Source organism: Brachyhypopomus gauderio, chromosome 16, assembly GCF_052324685.1.
Source record: "Brachyhypopomus gauderio isolate BG-103 chromosome 16, BGAUD_0.2, whole genome shotgun sequence".
Taxonomy (NCBI): domain Eukaryota; kingdom Metazoa; phylum Chordata; class Actinopteri; order Gymnotiformes; family Hypopomidae; genus Brachyhypopomus; species Brachyhypopomus gauderio.
This window is the reverse complement of record NC_135226.1, coordinates 7,166,454-7,183,422: the sequence shown is the minus strand read 5'-3', so window position 1 is coordinate 7,183,422 and position 16,969 is coordinate 7,166,454. Positions and strand designations below refer to the sequence as shown.

At 49.8% G+C, this 16,969-nt stretch overlaps 1 protein-coding gene across 5 annotated transcripts in view; it reads left to right on the top strand.

The window, feature by feature from the left end:
* The window catches only part of LOC143478097 (neurobeachin-like), a 203,905-nt gene that overhangs the window by 98,976 nt on the left and 87,960 nt on the right, over positions 1-16,969 (top strand). For all 5 annotated transcript variants that reach the window (XM_076977033.1, XM_076977034.1, XM_076977036.1 and 2 more), the window contains exons 33-36: positions 4,281-4,342; positions 10,284-10,348; positions 12,861-12,969; positions 16,333-16,499. In XM_076977033.1, the coding sequence (XP_076833148.1) occupies positions 4,281-4,342; positions 10,284-10,348; positions 12,861-12,969; positions 16,333-16,499 (403 nt within the window). The remainder of the gene's footprint in view (positions 1-4,280; positions 4,343-10,283; positions 10,349-12,860; positions 12,970-16,332; positions 16,500-16,969) is intronic.

Below are 16,969 nucleotides of genomic sequence, written 5' to 3'. Positions count from 1 at the left end.
ACCTGATTGGTGTTCATAAGAAACCATTTTCAAACGTAATTGGGAGTGAGAATATATTTCTTGTGATATAGATAGAGAGATGGAATTGCAATGGAAGTGTTTGTTTTTTTTGATGCATTGCAATGTTTTTGTTTATTATATTTTTTTTATGTTCTTGTACAGACACAGCCACCTTTCCCCTTTTCCCAGCCTCCATCCTCTTCGTTAGCTACACCTGTCTCACAGGTGTGTAGCTGGGGTATACCACCGTAGCCGGGGTATCTGGGGTATAGAGAAGTGTCGGTCACTGCTACCCAGAGAGTGCTTCTCCGCCTCAATGTATCCAGGCAACAGCTGCCGTGGCGTTCAGGGACGTCGGTGAGGAAGTGGTAGCGTGTGAGAGCGTGCCGTCGCTGTAGCGACAGACGTTGGCGCTCCTCGCGAACCCAAACACGAAACGGAATCTCTCCGTCGATGCGAAAAAAAACATTCGTCGAGACGGTTACGAGTTGCCATGACGACCCGCCCAAACAAGGCCCGAGGCGATCCCAGACACGCAAGTGGCGTTTCCGTGCGCGTGAATCACCCCTTCCTCCTCTCCTCCCGCCCTCCTCTGTCAACACCATCCCTCCATCCTCTAGGCCAGAAGAAGAGACGCCTGTTTGTTGTTTTTTCCATCCTTCACCTTCCCCACTTCCTCTCCCCTCGTCCGCCCCGCACAGCCGAAATACTGTTCGCCGGTGTGGAGCCGCCCTATTCACGCCCTAATTACCCACCATCCATCACCCGACACGGCATCAGGGGTCAAGCCCCCCACCGGCCACCCCCTCCCCCACCCAGATTAACGGTCACAGGGGGCAATTATGCCCCATTCGCCCCCCGGACAGCCCCTCACGAGCCCAGGAGTCCAGAGCGAGTGGAACAGAGCGGTTGTTGTGAGCGTCGGGCGGGGGCCTCCGCCCTTCAATACCACATTCAGACTGGAGCTCGGAGCAGCTCGGAGCTGTTTAAGCAGAAGTGCGTTTAGTTTGTCCAGCGGCGTGAGCCCCGGGTCAGGCAGCCACCTGCCCTACGGCAGCCCCTGGCTGAAGGGAGAGAGTGGGGCCTGGCGGGCCGTGTGCGGCTGGACTTAACCTCAGCCGCACACGGCCACCTAACTGTGAAAGAGGGATTGTAGGGGCCAGGCCTCCTGCACACTTGCCCCTTGACATATTACAGTGGTGGCTTCCGCCGTTTGAATAGTTTGGAAGCAATCATTCATGGTTAGGGGGACGTCTAAATGAGGAAGCGTCAGTCTGGAGGGCCTGGGCCACTGCTCCCAGAGTCCCGCTGACTGCAGCTTTGACAGTTATGTGCTGAGGAAGTATGTGACGTTATTTTGCCTTTTATATTCATGCTTGCTGTGGCAAATTAAAGAATTTTTTTACATTTGCATATATCTGTGATACAAATCTGTGATACAAAGTGGTATTTTTAGCCGATATCCATTTTCATTCAGTATAAATGTCCTTGGGATTGTGACAAGTGCTACGTAAATTGAAATTATTATTGTTATTGTTGTTTCATCATAGTGTTAACAGGCAAAGAAATAAGCATCAAAGCACAAAATCCTTATCTGAATGTCAATGACTAACATGTCTCCAGTGATGGCTTAGTTACCTTGAAAAAGTTATCCGATTACTGATTACTCCTTTAAAAAGTAACTTAGTTACGTTACTGATTACTTGGTTTTAAAAGTAACTACAAGTTACATTCAGCAGCAAAATTAATTATTCCAATACGTTTTTAACAGTAACAATGTATCTCCTGACATCACGTTTGTGTTGCTGTGCGTTATTATTTGTACATTGTCAGTCAGACAGCTACTTGTTGTGACACAAAATACAATTACAATTTCAAGCATTTTAAAGTAGGCTACTGTACCCAAAATTCCAGAACTTTTCAAACCTGGAACACAATGCAACGTTAAAAATCGTCAGGTAAATGTTCCTTCCCCTGTTTTTGAGGAGTATTTCTTTACACTACCACATATCGTTACGGACAACACTGCACAGAATGACATGAGAAACACGCTCGCGCTCTCACAGGTTTGCGCGCATCGTGCGGAGTCGAGCGCTACGGTCAGATGCAAAAGTAGAACTGAGCCAAGAAGAAAGCAAATATATATATTTTTACTAAGGGAAATAAAAATAATAACACACAGTTACTTGGATAAGTAACTTTAATCTGAATACTGGACTGGAAATAGTAACGCGTTATATTACACGTTACCGAAAAAAGTTGTAAGATTAGAGTAATGCGTTACTCAGTCTCCACGTGGAAGCTCTAACTGGGGCCTCCAGGGCAGGATCTAGTGTACCAGCCTGCGTAAACGTACTGCTGTTTTCAACCCCCAGAATGCCAGTGGTGATGGTGCACAAAAAGCAGGTGGTAATACCATCTTGCAGGCATCAAGTAACTATGATCATACCAGCTTGCATATTCAGAGAGAACAGAATAGGGTCAAAAACCAGGATAGAACAGACTAGAGTTGTAAAACAAGGAGAACAGAATAGGGTCAAAAACCTGGATAGAAGAAACTAGGGTCAAAACCAGGATAGAACAGACTAGGGTTAAAACCCAGAGAGAAGAAATCACAAAATTCACAAACTGTGAAAGGGAAGACCAGGTCAAAGGTTTAGAAACCAGGTCAAAGGTTTAGAAACCAGGTCAAAGGTTTATAAACCAGAGGCTATACAATGCTGAAGTTGACTCAGTATGTAGCACACGCCGTCATTAATTAATACTTTTAACAAGTGCTTCAGCTCGAGTGGTAATAGTGCAAGCAAAGTCCGAGCTTGCGATCTGGAAAGTATGTGAACAGCTAGGATAACGTCTTCTTGGAAGTCACCTCCCCAACACATCTGCTTGGAATATAGAGCCAGTATGGGGCGGCATATAGTGATAAATGCGCAGAAGAGATATCAACGTGCCGTAATGCACCAGTCTACAAAAAGACGGGAAAGACTACAAGCAGCATCCTGGATGAGCCACAGAACATGAGGGCACCTAGCGGTCTGTGGTCGGTCTACAAATGGAGGATGTTTGTGGATGTCTCTCTACAAGAGGCCTGCAAAGGTCAATGTCAAAACACACTGAAGACCCTCCACTGAGTGACGAGCGACCCCGTGATGACCCCTAAGAGCCCTAGGTTGCTTGTGCACTTGATAATGTCTGTAATGTCCGTGTCCGTGACCCTACTGCAGAATGCTGGAGACCAACACTGGTCTCCTAGACAAACGGGCAGATGTAAATAAGTCATCGCTGTACATACAGTAATAAATGGTTTGCTGTCATCAAGGCATTCTACACATTTTAATTCATCATTAACGTTTATATTTAGAAGAAGCCTTCCTGTCAGTTTAATCCAGTATTAAAAGTAATACTGTATTATTATTATTATTATTATTATTATTATTATTATTATTATTTTATTACCTTGTGACTACTATTTTGCCCTAAAGATTTCCTCAGACGTCTACTGACTCGTTCCTCAGACGTCTGCTACCTCGTTCTCCGGGGCTTCCATTTAGGATTTAGGAAAGATATGGCACAATTTATGAGCCCTGATGTAATCTGCAGGCGTGCAGAAGAGACTGACCCTGCCCAGCCGTTATCTGGCTCTGTGAGACCTGTTAGCCATCTGACAACTTAGAGAGCAGAAGCCAGGATGTCTGTACAAGCTCTTATTTACAAAATGAACCAAAATTACAGCTTCTGTCAGACCGGCGTTGAAATTCTGAAACTGATGTGTTTTGGTGAATGTCTCCTCTCCTCTCCTCTCCTCTCCTCTCCTCTCCTCTCCTCTCCTCTTCTCTCCTCTCCTCTCCTCTCCTCTCCTCTTCTCTCCTCTCCTCCCCTCTCCTCTCCTCTTCTCTCCTCTCCTCCCCTCTTCTCTCCTCTCCTCTCCTCTTCTCTCCTCTCCTCCCCTCTCCTCTCCTCTTCTCTCCTCTCCTCCCCTCTTCTCTCCTCTCCTCTCCTCCCCTCTCCTCTCCTCTCCTCTCCTCTCCTCTTCTCTCCTCTCCTCTCCTCTCCTCTCCTCCCCTCTTCTCTCCTCTCCTCTCCTCTCCTCCCCTCTTCTCTCCTCTCCTCTCCTCTCCTCTCCTCTCCTCCCCTCTCCTCTCCTCTTCTCTCCTCTCCTCCCCTCTCCTCTCCTCTTCTCTCCTCTGCTCCCCTCTCCTCTCCTCTTCTCTCCTCTCCTCCCCTCTCCTCTCCTCTTCTCTCCTCTCCTCTCCTCTCCTCTCCTCTCTCCTGCCACACAGGTCTGGTGTGTATGAAGTCCAGCACCTCTGTGGTCGAACTGGTCATGCTGCTGTGTTCTCAGGTAAGTCTCTCTTTCTCTTTCTCTTCCTCTTTCACTTTCTCTTTTTCGGTCTTGGCTTCCTTCTCTCTCAACTTCTCTCTCTCTCAGTTTCACCCTTCAACATTTAGAAACTCTTACACTAAAATATGATGTCTTGTGCCATGTTAAAGTAACCTTAAAGATTTTAAATACTATACATTTTTAGTCTGAAGTGACTCTGCATCACCAGTAAAATTCTTCCAACAACAATGAATTTGGATGAAATTTTATACAAAAGAACTACAAGCTTTAACCTTCAAACTACATATCAAAGGTGTCCTGCATCCCTTCTTGTTGTTTGCTGCACTCGGACGACCCAACGCCGGCTTGCTTCACAACTCCCCGGGCCTCCTTTAACTCCTGCTGACATATTACAGCTCGCTGACCTCACCGGGCTCTTGTTAAGCCTTCCCTTTCAGAGGGGTCATGCTCCCAGTGTTGCAGTCAGACGAGGAGATATTTAACATACCTTCTGTCAGTCCATCAGTCTCGGCCGGGAAGCCCATACGGAAGCCGTTAGCGTAGCGTCTCTCTCTCTCAGAGAGACCGTCGCCTGCGGTGTTCCCTGGGGTCAGGGGGAGGTTCTGTAGAAGCGTCCGGTGCCGCCGCGTACAGCCAGATTCTCCAGCCCCTCGCGTACGAAGGGGTGCGTGGGCAGACGGGGCATTTAGCAAGCGCGTATGCAGCCCTGCACGTCAGTGTTGGCGACTGATAAACGCAGCTCTCTCCAGACTCTGTGTTCTGCACTTGGGCTCCTCTCCTTTTGAAGTGTCTTTTGGGTGGGGTGGGGTGGTGGTGGGGGGGGGGGGGGGGTGGTTCTTATATCTCCAGTTCCTAAGCAGAGCTGCCTGTCCACTGTGGGCGTGCGGGAGTTATTGCAGAGGGTGGTGTGATGCGACAGGGTCATCCAACTCTTGCCTCCACCTTCCCCCCCATCTTCTCCTCCACCCTCCCCCCCATCTTCTCCTCCACCTTTCCCTCCACCTTCCCCTCCATATTCCCCTCCACCTTCCCTCCACCTTCCCCTCCACCTCCCCTCCACCTTCCCTCCACCTTCCCCTCCACCTCCCCTCCACCTTCCCTCCACCTTCCCCTCCACCTCCCCTCCACCTTCCCTCCACCTTCTCCTCCACCCTCCCCTCCTCCCTCCCCTCCACCTTCCCCTCCACCTTCCCCTCCACCTTCCCCTTCAACTTCCCCTCCAACTGCCCCTCCACCTTTTCCTCCATCTTCCCTCCACCTTCCCTTCCATCTTCCCTCCACCTTCCCTCTGCCTTTCCTCCATCTTCCCTCCACCTTCCCCTCCACCTTTTCCTTCATCTTCCCTCTGCCTTTCCTCCATCTTCCCTCCACCTTCCCCTCCACCTTTTCCTTCATCTTCCCTCTGCCTTTCCTCCATCTTCCCTCCACCTTCCCCTCCACCTTTTCCTCCATCTTCCCTCCACCTTCCCCTCCACCTTTTCCTTCATCTTCCCTCCACCCTCCCCTCCACCTTCTCCTTCATCTTCCCTCCACCTTCTCCTCCACCCTCCCCTCCACCTTCCCCTCCACCTTCCCCTCCATATTCCCTCCACCTTCCCTCCACCCTCCCCTCCACCTTCCCTCCACCTTCCCCTTCAACTTCCCCTCCAACTGCCCCTCCACCTTTTCCTCCATCTTCCCTCCACCTTCCCTTCCATCTTCCCTCCACCTTCCCTCTGCCTTTCCTCCATCTTCCCTCCACCTTCCCCTCCACCTTTTCCTTCATCTTCCCTCTGCCTTTCCTCCATCTTCCCTCCACCTTCCCCTCCACCTTTTCCTCCATCTTCCCTCCACCTTCCCCTCCACCTTTTCCTTCATCTTCCCTCCACCCTCCCCTCCACCTTCTCCTTCATCTTCCCTCCACCTTCCCCTCCACCTTCTCCTTCATCTTCCCTCCACCTTCCCCTCCACCTTTTCCTTCATCTTCCCTCTGCCTTTCCTCCATCTTCCCTCCACCTTCCCCTCCACCTTTTCCTCCATCTTCCCTCCACCTTCCCCTCCACCTTTTCCTTCATCTTCCCTCCACCCTCCCCTCCACCTTCTCCTTCATCTTCCCTCCACCTTCCCCTCCACCTTTTCCTTCATCTTCCCTCTGCCTTTCCTCCATCTTCCCTCCACCTTCCCCTCCACCTTTTCCTCCATCTTCCCTCCACCCTCCCCTCCACCTTCTCCTTCATCTTCCCTCCACCCTCCCCTCCACCTTCCCCTTCGTAGCACAGATAGCATTACCCACGCTCAGGCCCTTCCTGTCATCAGAGGCTCCCAAGGGCAGGACCCAGGCCCGCTGCATCGATCGGGCCGTGGGAGGGACGTGAAACCGGAGCCCGGGGGGCATCTGCTCTGAGGAGCGTGCGGGGCGCTTGGAGCCGGTGCCCAGCGTCTCTCCACAGGGCGTGATTTACCCCCGTCTCTCCCCAGGCACCACTCGAATGGCCCCCAGAAAACGAAAAGATTGATTTTAGGAAAGGCAAGCTGGAGATTTATGACAGGAACTTAAGATTTTATGGGTTTTTTCAAGCACTATTCGTCTTTTATGTGTAGGTGGATTCTACACAGCAGACACCAGCAGCAGTCACAACACAAGTCTTCTATAAATGATAGATTTCTATCATAACATGCAATTAAAAAATATCTGGGGGGATGGTGTGGGGGTTGGTTTATTTGGTGCCTACTGAGCTCTTCTGGGAATCATGTTGCTCCATCACAATTCCATAGACACAAAGAGAACCATCTTTAGTTATTTCTAATAGCTTTTGCATCATCATGTTTGGAATTCAGAAAAATTAAAAAACAAACAAATGGACAATAACCCCAAACATGTCAGGATTCATTTACGCACAGTGCACAGTGGAGACGCACCACGTTCTCACGTGTGCCACCCCACGCCCGGCCGGCGCGTGCGATCGTCCGTGCCGCCTCAGCTGACTCTCCTCTAATGCTCCCAGACAGCAGGGCCTTCGTCGCACGGCCCCCGTGTCTTCCTCTGCCTCGCAAACTGTCACATTTCCGAATAAATTAGAGATAATCATCTCGCCCCGTTCGAAATTTATGCCAAATTTTATGCGAGCGATTGGAGACGGCCAGGGCCTCTGTCAGCCGAAACGGGGGTCACGCGGGTCAACCTCGTGTAACGGTTTAAACGTGCGTCAGACACAGGGCACGGGGTCGGGGAGATTTAGCGCCGGAGAAGCTCCAGATGTTGGGAGCGGCACGGGGCGGATGAAAGCCAAGCCGGTCTCTCGCTCTCCTGGGGGGGCCCGATTGAGACGCTGCGCATTCTCGGACGCGTTAACGTCCGAGTTCCGATCTGACTGATCGGTCCGTTCTGATGATATTGTTCAGAGCGTTTTGAAGTTAGAACAAAGCGATCTAAAACTGACAAGGCTAGAAGATTTTAATTTGCAGTAAAAAGGTGTATGACCCCAGGTGAGATCTGTGTGAAAATGCTGTACCTTCCATTCTGAGTGTATACGAGTACGTTCAGATCAGTTTATCCTTAAACCTACTTCCAGTGACACTGAAACAGGCGTCTTGTCGAGTGTCAGAAGTGGGTGGCACAACTACGGCATCACACCGTCTTCTCTCTCACTGTCTGGATGCAGCTGCATGAAGTCTCGTCCTGGTCTGGGATTGGCTGCTGCTAGCTCTGCCCTACCTACATATCTTAAACGTACCAATCACGCTTTTCATTTTTATGAAGGCCCACCTTCCAATGGTCCCACCTTCTGCTCTGGAGCGTCACAGTCTGAGGAACAGGAGACACGATGTGAAAGAAGAACTCAGCCTGTTTGCAGAGCAGAGGCTACCCAAGCTCTGCTGGAGGATCACGCTTTTGAAGGCTCTGATGTCATGTTCTTGAATGCTCTGATGTCATGTTCTTGAACGCTCTGATGTCATGTTCTTGAACGCTCTGATGTCATGTTCTCGAAGGCTCTGATGTCATGTTCTTGAACGCTCTGATGTCATGTTCTTGAACGCTCTGATGTCATGTTCTTGAACGCTCTGATGTCATGTTCTCGAAGGCTCTGATGTCATGTTCTTGAACGCTCTGATGTCATGTTCTCGAAGGCTCTGATGTCATGTTCTTGAACGCTCTGATGTCATGTTCTTGGCAGGGCGGCTGCCTTTGCACCTGGATGTATTTCCGTGTTTATTATTGTCACGTGAGCACCACTGGGGGCCAAATGCATGGGGGGGAGTTGACCGGCTGGGATTACGGGACATGTCTTGACCTCGTGTGAGGAGCAGGCCGGCTGTAACACGGCTAGCAGATAGTCTTGCGCAGGGAGGGGCCCAGCGGGACACTGGGGGTCATGCACAACATTTGGAGACCAGATGCGTTCTACCATCATCTCGCTGTCTTCACTAGGATTTCAACTTGAGGTTGAGGTTTGATGGCTGAAAATGAACTTGTTTTTCTGCCTGTTACTCTGTCTGTCTGACTATCTATCAGTCCACATATCTGGATTTATGAATATTTCAATCTGTGTTTCTATATATATATATATATATATATATATATATATATATATATATTTAGCTCTGTAGTTTCATAGTTACAAGGTTAAGGTCAAGGTAATTGTTAAACCTGAAAACACAGTGTAAAATTTAACAACACACTTTGTTGGATCAGAACTTCATCAAACTCTGTGCCAGACCAGAACTTCATCACACTGTGCTTTGGACCAGAACTTCATCCCACTGTGTGTTGGAGCAGGGCAGTGGTGGTGCTGCGTGGGGCCAGACATGTGACACCATACAGTGTCACCACGGTTCAGCACAGATGCTGAAGGGAACCATCAAAACCTTCTCACCATCTCTGCAGCTCCTTCCGCTGCCTGAGCCCCTAACCCTCAGGACCTGGGAACAGTTTTCAACTTCTCTCTTTTCTTTTGCCCCTCCTTTCTTTTGAAGTCCAACCCAGACCCCCCCCCCCCCCTCCTAAACCCCCCCCCCCCATACCTTTGTGTGCCAACAGGAGAGAAGGAAAGTTTTCCCACAGTGAGCAGCAGGGTTCCCAAACGGCCTCCTAATCAGCTCCAGACCTATTGTGTGTGTGTGTGTGTGTGTGTGTGTGTGTGTGTGTGTGTGTGAGAGAGAGAGAGAGAGAGAGTGAGTGTGTAACAGCTCCAGGCCTTGCAGCCCCTCCAGGCGTCTGGAGCCAGAGGACCTCTGGATGGAAGTCTTCAGTGGTCCGTCACTTGCTGCTCACAGAAAGGAAATGGCTGTATTTAAGGGCCCGGGGATCCGGTTTCACCCCACAATTACGTATCTGCTGTGTTTACTGAAGGTTGGGGAAAAGAGGTTTGGGGGGAACGCCTGAGCTCACAGGAATCTGGCGTTCAGAGTTGAGGACTTTCTCCGGCAGACGCGAGAGCTCGCTCGCTTTCGTCAGATTCAAGACCATCAGGGGTTTGCTGAGAGCTGCTCGTTTTTGAGGTGCGGTTTGGGCAGCGGTGGAGCGCTCGTCAAGGTGGAACACCCATCAGGGTGGGACGCTCATCAGGGTGGAGCAGTCGTCAGGGTGGGACGCTCGTCAGGGTGGAGCGCTTGTCAGGGTGGGACGCCCATCAGAGTGGAGCGCTCGTCAGAGTGGAGCGCTTGTCAGGGTGGAACACCCATCAGAGTGGAGCGCTCGTCAGAGTGGAGCGCTCGTCAGAGTGGAGCGCTCGTCAGGGTGGAGCGCTCGTCAGGGTGGAGTGCTCGTCAAGGTGGAGCGCTCATCAGGGTGGAACACCCGTCAGGGTGGAGGCTGGGGTTTGCTCTGCTTCATGTCCTTTCTGCTGCTCCTAATGGCTTCAAGGCCTGTGCGTGGTTAATTTGCGACAGAGAGGTAATAACAAGCAGAGGTGTTTTCGCCAGGCTGAGAGGCTGTGACATCAACATTGCTCTTGTTTTCCAGGAGTGGCAGAACTCCATCCAGAAGAACGCTGGCTTGGCCTTCATCGAGCTGATCAACGAGGGCAGGTACACACTCCAGCAGCACACACCTTCTTCTCTGGGTCAGCGTAGGACTGCACTCCCCACTCGTTTTAGCAGGAACATCTACTAATTAGAAACGTCTCCGAGGTGCACAGGGAGGTAGCACCACCCCTCTGATGCCCTGTGATGGCTGTTCTCCAGCGCCCATCATGGATGGGGGCGGTCCGGCCCTCCCACCCTCAGACCTAAATAAAATCCGGTCAGCATTGTCCCTCTGGTCCGGAACGGAACGGCAGTGATCTGGGTTGAAGGTGGCAGAGAAGTGGTGCATGACAGCAGATGGGCCCCAGTCTGTACGTGTACGTGTAAAACGGACCTGCAGGAAGGCGGAACATGTTGGGGTGACCTGGTTAAGCAAGGCGGGAGTTTGCATCGGCCTGGGCGGAGTGAGGATGTGTCCCTCAGCCCGTGAGTCTCAGCCGGGCCTCTGTTGTCTAGTCACCGAGGGCAGTCGACCACATGCGAAATTAGACGGGGGGGGCAAGTCAGAGGAGAGCGTACAGTGAAATAAGAGGGGCGGGAACCCAGTTTGAGAGAACAGGAGCTACTTTTAAAAGCATGTCATCCCAGTCACTCCCTCTCTCTCTTTTTTCCACTGATAAATGACCTGTAAATGTGTTACTGTAGATTTATATATGTATGGTGTGTTTGTGTGTGTGTATGTGATGTGTGTGTGATGTGTCGGTGTGCCAGGTTTAGTCAGGGCGGTTTCTACAGACACGATCAGGGTCGGCTCAGTCTGTATATCCATCTGTTGACCCATCTGTCCCCCTCACCCCACCCTTCTACCCCCTCCCCCCTCCACACACACACACACACACACACACACACACACACACACGTACAGCCCACTCTGTGCTCTTGGACAGTCAGCCTGAGTCAGCAGTGACAGGCGCTGTCCAGGGTGCTGACATGTCTGTCATTCTGCCCACTGTTACATCTGCGGGGGACACCTGTCCCGCACACACTGTTTTGCCTGGCTTGGCGGGTACTGAAGAATCACTGTAACACAACAGTAACAGTAACATTCGTGAGGAACATTTCAACAGCCTTGTGATTATTTTGGGGGTGGGAGGGATTCCTCGGTGACAGTATGACAGTAATATACCTCCAGAGGCTTGAGTTTTTTAATAGGATTTGAATTATTTTCTTTATAGCTGCCACTCCATATAGATGTCTGCTGATATCCTTTGACTGTATATTAGCCTTTGTCTTACTGGGTTGACTAGTCTGCTCACATAGAGGGGCTCCACTTCTGTTAGTACAGCTTACCACACAGTCACACTATACATGATGACATATGAGTATATTGGAGCAAAACATGGTGTTGGAGAAAAACATATTTGGGGGGGGGACCAGGATGATTACTAGATTACTGGTGATTTGTGGATGGGATCAGTTTGGTTCAGCACAGACCTATGCTCCTCAAAGAATTCTTGTTCTTTTGTAATGTTTGCTCTTTTGCCCATCACTGATATTTGAGAGAAGGTTCAAGCTAAATTGTATCTAAGGGTTTGAAGCAGAAACCAGCAGGATCCAGTGTTTGTGTTTAAAGACATTTTTGGGTGTCATTTTCATCTTTCTGACTGTCACCCTTCATAAGGGAGGAGGCTGTTTGTGTGTTGCCACAGAAGCACTAAACACCAATAAAAAAGCCACATTGACAAAAAGCGTGAAGTGTAATATAGTCTGTCATCTTCACGCCTCATGTGGAGAGGTGGGAGTATGCCCTAGTTTTAATTCCAGCTTCCTATTATTAGCACGAAAAAGAGGTTGTTTACAGCCTGTTTCCTTGTTTGGGCTCAAAAAGCTAATTCAGTGCTTGTCAACGCTTCAGGAGACGCGCGTTGATGATGAATGTCGGGTTAGACGTCTACCCGGAGACACGGGACGATTTACGGCCCGATCGCATGAAGCTCGGCGCTGAAGCACGGTGGTTGAGCCTAATTAAAACAAAGCGGGCTTAACGACATGTAAAACGAGGCGTGATGGGGCAGCCGTGGTGGTGGAGGACCGGAGATGAAACGTGAGGGTCTGGGATGACGTGGAGGAGATGAGCGTCAGACACCAGCTGTCTCTCGAGGGCCACTAAAGACAGGGCTGGCGTGCTGCCTCTTTAAGCTTTTACAGAAGCGATTAGCCTTATACGTGCATGAAATCGAATTTGAATTATGATGAACACCAGGCCATGATAGATGATATTGACAATGGGCTTTAATTCAGCGCAAGTAATAGGAGACACAAGCCATACATCGTCCATGAGGGTTGTTACATATATCGACACCCACACTGTTTTACACACCTTATTTATCGGGTTGAGTTACTATTGACTACTCAACATATTAAAGTGTCTTAATGAATTGCATGCCTAATTTCATGAATTTTCACTACATCATTATTCCTTTAGTGAAATTAGTGACATTCCCATGATTCCTGTTCTGGAATGCCATTCCATTCTGTTCTATCGTTTATGAACCTTTTCTTCCTTCACCGCTAGACTCCTGTGCCACGCCATGAAGGACCACGTGGTGCGTGTGGCCAACGAGGCCGAGTTCATCCTGAACCGGCAGCGGGCCGAGGATGTGCACAAGCACGCCGAGTTCGAGGTTGTACGCCCGCTTCTCTTTCGTCTCTTTCTGGGCTGGTCCTCTCTCTCTTGCTAATCTCACACCCCAGTTCAGCTCTGGATGTTTGAGTAGATCTAATTCCTGCAGCAACATTGAGTTTAAGAAAAAAAAGAACACTCTCTAATAATGCATGCTATCTTGTAATGAGCTCTAGGGTTCTGAACCCATATTCCTAATACCAAAAACCACATACTGCCATGGAACTTGCAACAACAGCCGTAGATTTAATAATGGTCACAATCTGTAATCCCTCGCAATGATAATATAATCTCATGGGGCCAGTGATCCTTGGAGAAGTCAGATAGTGTGAATCAGATATTGTGCAGCGTACATGGGAAAGATTGGGGCAACTGTGAAAATCCCCACGGATGCCAGCAGCAGCGGGCGTGGCCTGATAATCCCCGGCCCTGTGTTTCCCAACGGAGATTAATCTACGCATATTAACCCAGAAGAAAGGGATTAAACAATTTTGCTCCAATTTACGCCTTAGACCATCTCGCCAAATTACACCCCAGCCTCTGATAATGATGAAATTATCTTCTAAAGTCAAGTGACTACAGAAAACTGCTCATTAAAAGTTTAAGACGTGAGAAAATTAAAGCTTAGCTAAATCAAGCTTTGATTATGTCAGTATGTGTGTGTGTGTTTTTTAATTTCTAGTTATTAACGTGTAGAGCTGTGGCTTTGGACAGGGCCTCCGATACCGAGGACATATGCACAATGAAAAAATACAAAGAGTCTCCCACATTTCTAAAGATGCATGTCAGGACATTTGGTGAACGACGGCGTGAGCATATGTCTTCAGTCCGCATGCAGCGGGTACACAAACACACACACAAAAGCAGCCACGCACAAAGCAATGCACAAAGTAGTCCCCTCGCTCCGGAGGAGTGATGAGGCCCTTATCTCTGAGCAGCAGTCGTCCTCAGCAACTCCCTCGGTTCCTACACCCGCCCAGATAAGCGGCGTCGTACGGCTCAGGAGAGCGGAGTGTGAGCCCTCCACCTGGGCCCCCCGCACCTCCCCAACTCCTCCCCCCACCCCACACCACCATCACACCTCTTCCCCCTCGCCTCACCGCCACACACTCCTCGTCCGTCCAGTTTATTACCGCCTCACACACGCCGAAGATCCACCAGGCAGACAGGACGTTTTTACAATTAAACCAGTGTCACTTTTAGCCCTCAAATCCCTCTTGAAGTGATAAATAACAGTTGATATTTGTCAGTGCGTCACACGGTAAAGGGAGATGACACCGAGAGATTGAGTTATCGGCTCCTTGAAGAATACATCGACGTATAATATCTGACAGAATTCAAATATAAGGCAGGAAATTCAATTACACTCCCCCCCCACCCAGTCACCCCCCCCCACCAAAGCTTCTGTTGGCAAATTAGATTTTGAATATTAGCCGGAGATGCCCCTGGGGTGGGGTGGGGGGGGGGGGGCCTGGGTTCGGTGCGGGAAGGCAATCTTTTTTTAGCAGTGGCAATGAAGACTCACATCTCCTTTACTCTGGAGAGACGAGGTGAAACCTTCTCTGCTGCCAACTTAGATCTGGATTCAGAAGCTGCGTGGGGAATCTGGTTTAGCAGGCCGAGCTCAAACGTAGAATCACGGGTTCTTCCTGTCTTCCCGGAACTCGGATTGAGCTGCCGATTGCATTTGACCTCTAGGCACATTTGCTCTGTTGTTGTGCCTTGCTTAAACATTTGATGTAAGTGTAATGCAGTGTATTTAACTGCTGACTACGCATTAGCGTCTGCAAGATGCTGTTTATGGCACCCTCAAAACAATGATGAAGATGATGAAGAAATGTCTGCTGTGTGGATGATAAAACACTGTCATAAACTTAGTCCTGACATGCTGGACCAATATCACTGAGAATACAGCATTTACACATTCTTGGGGGGGGGGGGGGGGGGGGGGGGCTGAACTATCCAGATTACTGAGAATAAAAGCCTAGAGGAGTACTGGTATGTTCACACACACACACACACACACACACACACACACACACACACACACACACACACACACACTGTATATCTTAGTGAATACGTGTTATTCAGGTGCTACTCTGATTTGTTTGGTAACCTCTCTGACACCAGTAGTCATGATGGGTCAAAGGTTCAGGCCAACAACGGAAAACGAAATAACATTTTTCTGAACATATCAGTATTGACTGTATTCATCAAGCACTCATAACTGTAAATGCTCGATGCTATTGTGTAACTCTCCTCTCCTGTGTCTCCACACACCACGCTGTCTCTCCTGTGTCTCCACACACCACGCTGTCTCTCCTGTGTCTCCACACACCACGCTGTCTCTCCTGTGTCTCCACACACCACGCTGTCTCTCATTCTCTCTGTCTCCACACACCACGCTGTCTCTCCTGTGTCTCCATACACCACGCTGTCTCTCCTGTGTCTCCACACACCACGCTGTCTCTCCTGTGTCTCCACACACCACGCTGTCTCTCCTGTGTCTCCACACACCACGCTGTCTCTCCTGTGTCTCCACACACCACGCTGTCTCTCCTGTGTCTCCATACACCACGCTGTCTCTCCTGTGTCTCCACACACCACGCTGTCTCTCCTGTGTCTCCACACACCACGCTGTCTCTCCTGTGTCTCCACACACCACGCTGTCTCTCCTGTGTCTCCATACACCACGCTGTCTCTCCTGTGTCTCCACACACCACGCTGTCTCTCCTGTGTCTCCACACACCACGCTGTCTCTCCTGTGTCTCCACACACCACGCTGTCTCTCCTGTGTCTCCACACACCACGCTGTCTCTCATTCTCTCTGTCTCCACACACCACGCTGTCTCTCCTCTGTCTCCACACACTATGTTGTCTCTCCTCTGTCTCCACACACTATGTTGTCTCTCCTCCGTCTCCACACACTATGTTGTCTCTCCTCTGTCTCCACACACTATGCTGTCTCTCCTCTGTGTCCACACACTATTTTGTCTCTCCTCCGTCTCCACACACTATGTTGTCTCTCCTCTGTCTCCACACACTATGTTGTCTCTCCATCTCTCTATCTCCACACACTATGTTGTCTCTCCTCTGTCTCCACACACTATGTTGTCTCTCCATCTCTCTATCTCCACACACTATGTTGTCTCTCCTCTGTCTCCACACACTATGTTGTCTCTCCTCTGTCTCCACACACTATGCTGTCTCTCCTCCGTCTCCACACACTATGTTGTCTCTCCTCCGTCTCCACACACTATGTTGTCTCTCCTCTGTCTCCACACACTATGCTGTCTCTCCTCTGTCTCCACACACTACGTTGTCTCTCCTCTGTCTCCATACACTATGTTGTCTCTCCCAGTCAAACTGTGCTCAGTATGCTGCAGACAGGAGGGAGGAGGAGAAGATGTGTGATCACCTGATTGGTGCTGCCAAGCACCGTGATCATGTGACGGCCAATCAGCTGAAACAGAAGATTGTCAACATTCTCACCAACAAACAAGGCGCTTGGGGATCAGCCATACACAGGTAGGTGTGTGTGTGTGTGTGTGTGTGTGTGTGTGTGTGTGTGTGTGTGTGTGTGTGTGTGTGTGTGTGTGTGTGTGTGTGTGTGTGTGTGTGTGTGTGTGTGTGTATACATGTTTATGCCATGTCTGGTTGTCTTTGTTGTTATGGCATCTTGACTTTGCCCTCTTGAGGTTCGCTCAGCTGTCTGGGCTAGTACTTGCACTGTTACCTGTGAGACAGACAGACACACACACACACACACACACACACACACACACACACACACACACACACACACACAGCTGTAGTGTGACTGCTATTTAATGTCATTTTCTTGCTCTCCACCAGGGTCAGGCTACAGGTCAGCAAACTCAATTACCACAACCGACCACTAAATCCCAGGAGACACATCATTGGTGGTCAGACTGTGTGTGTATGTGTGTGTATGTGTGTGTGTGTGTGTGTGTGTGTGTGTGTGGGAGGGTGTGTGT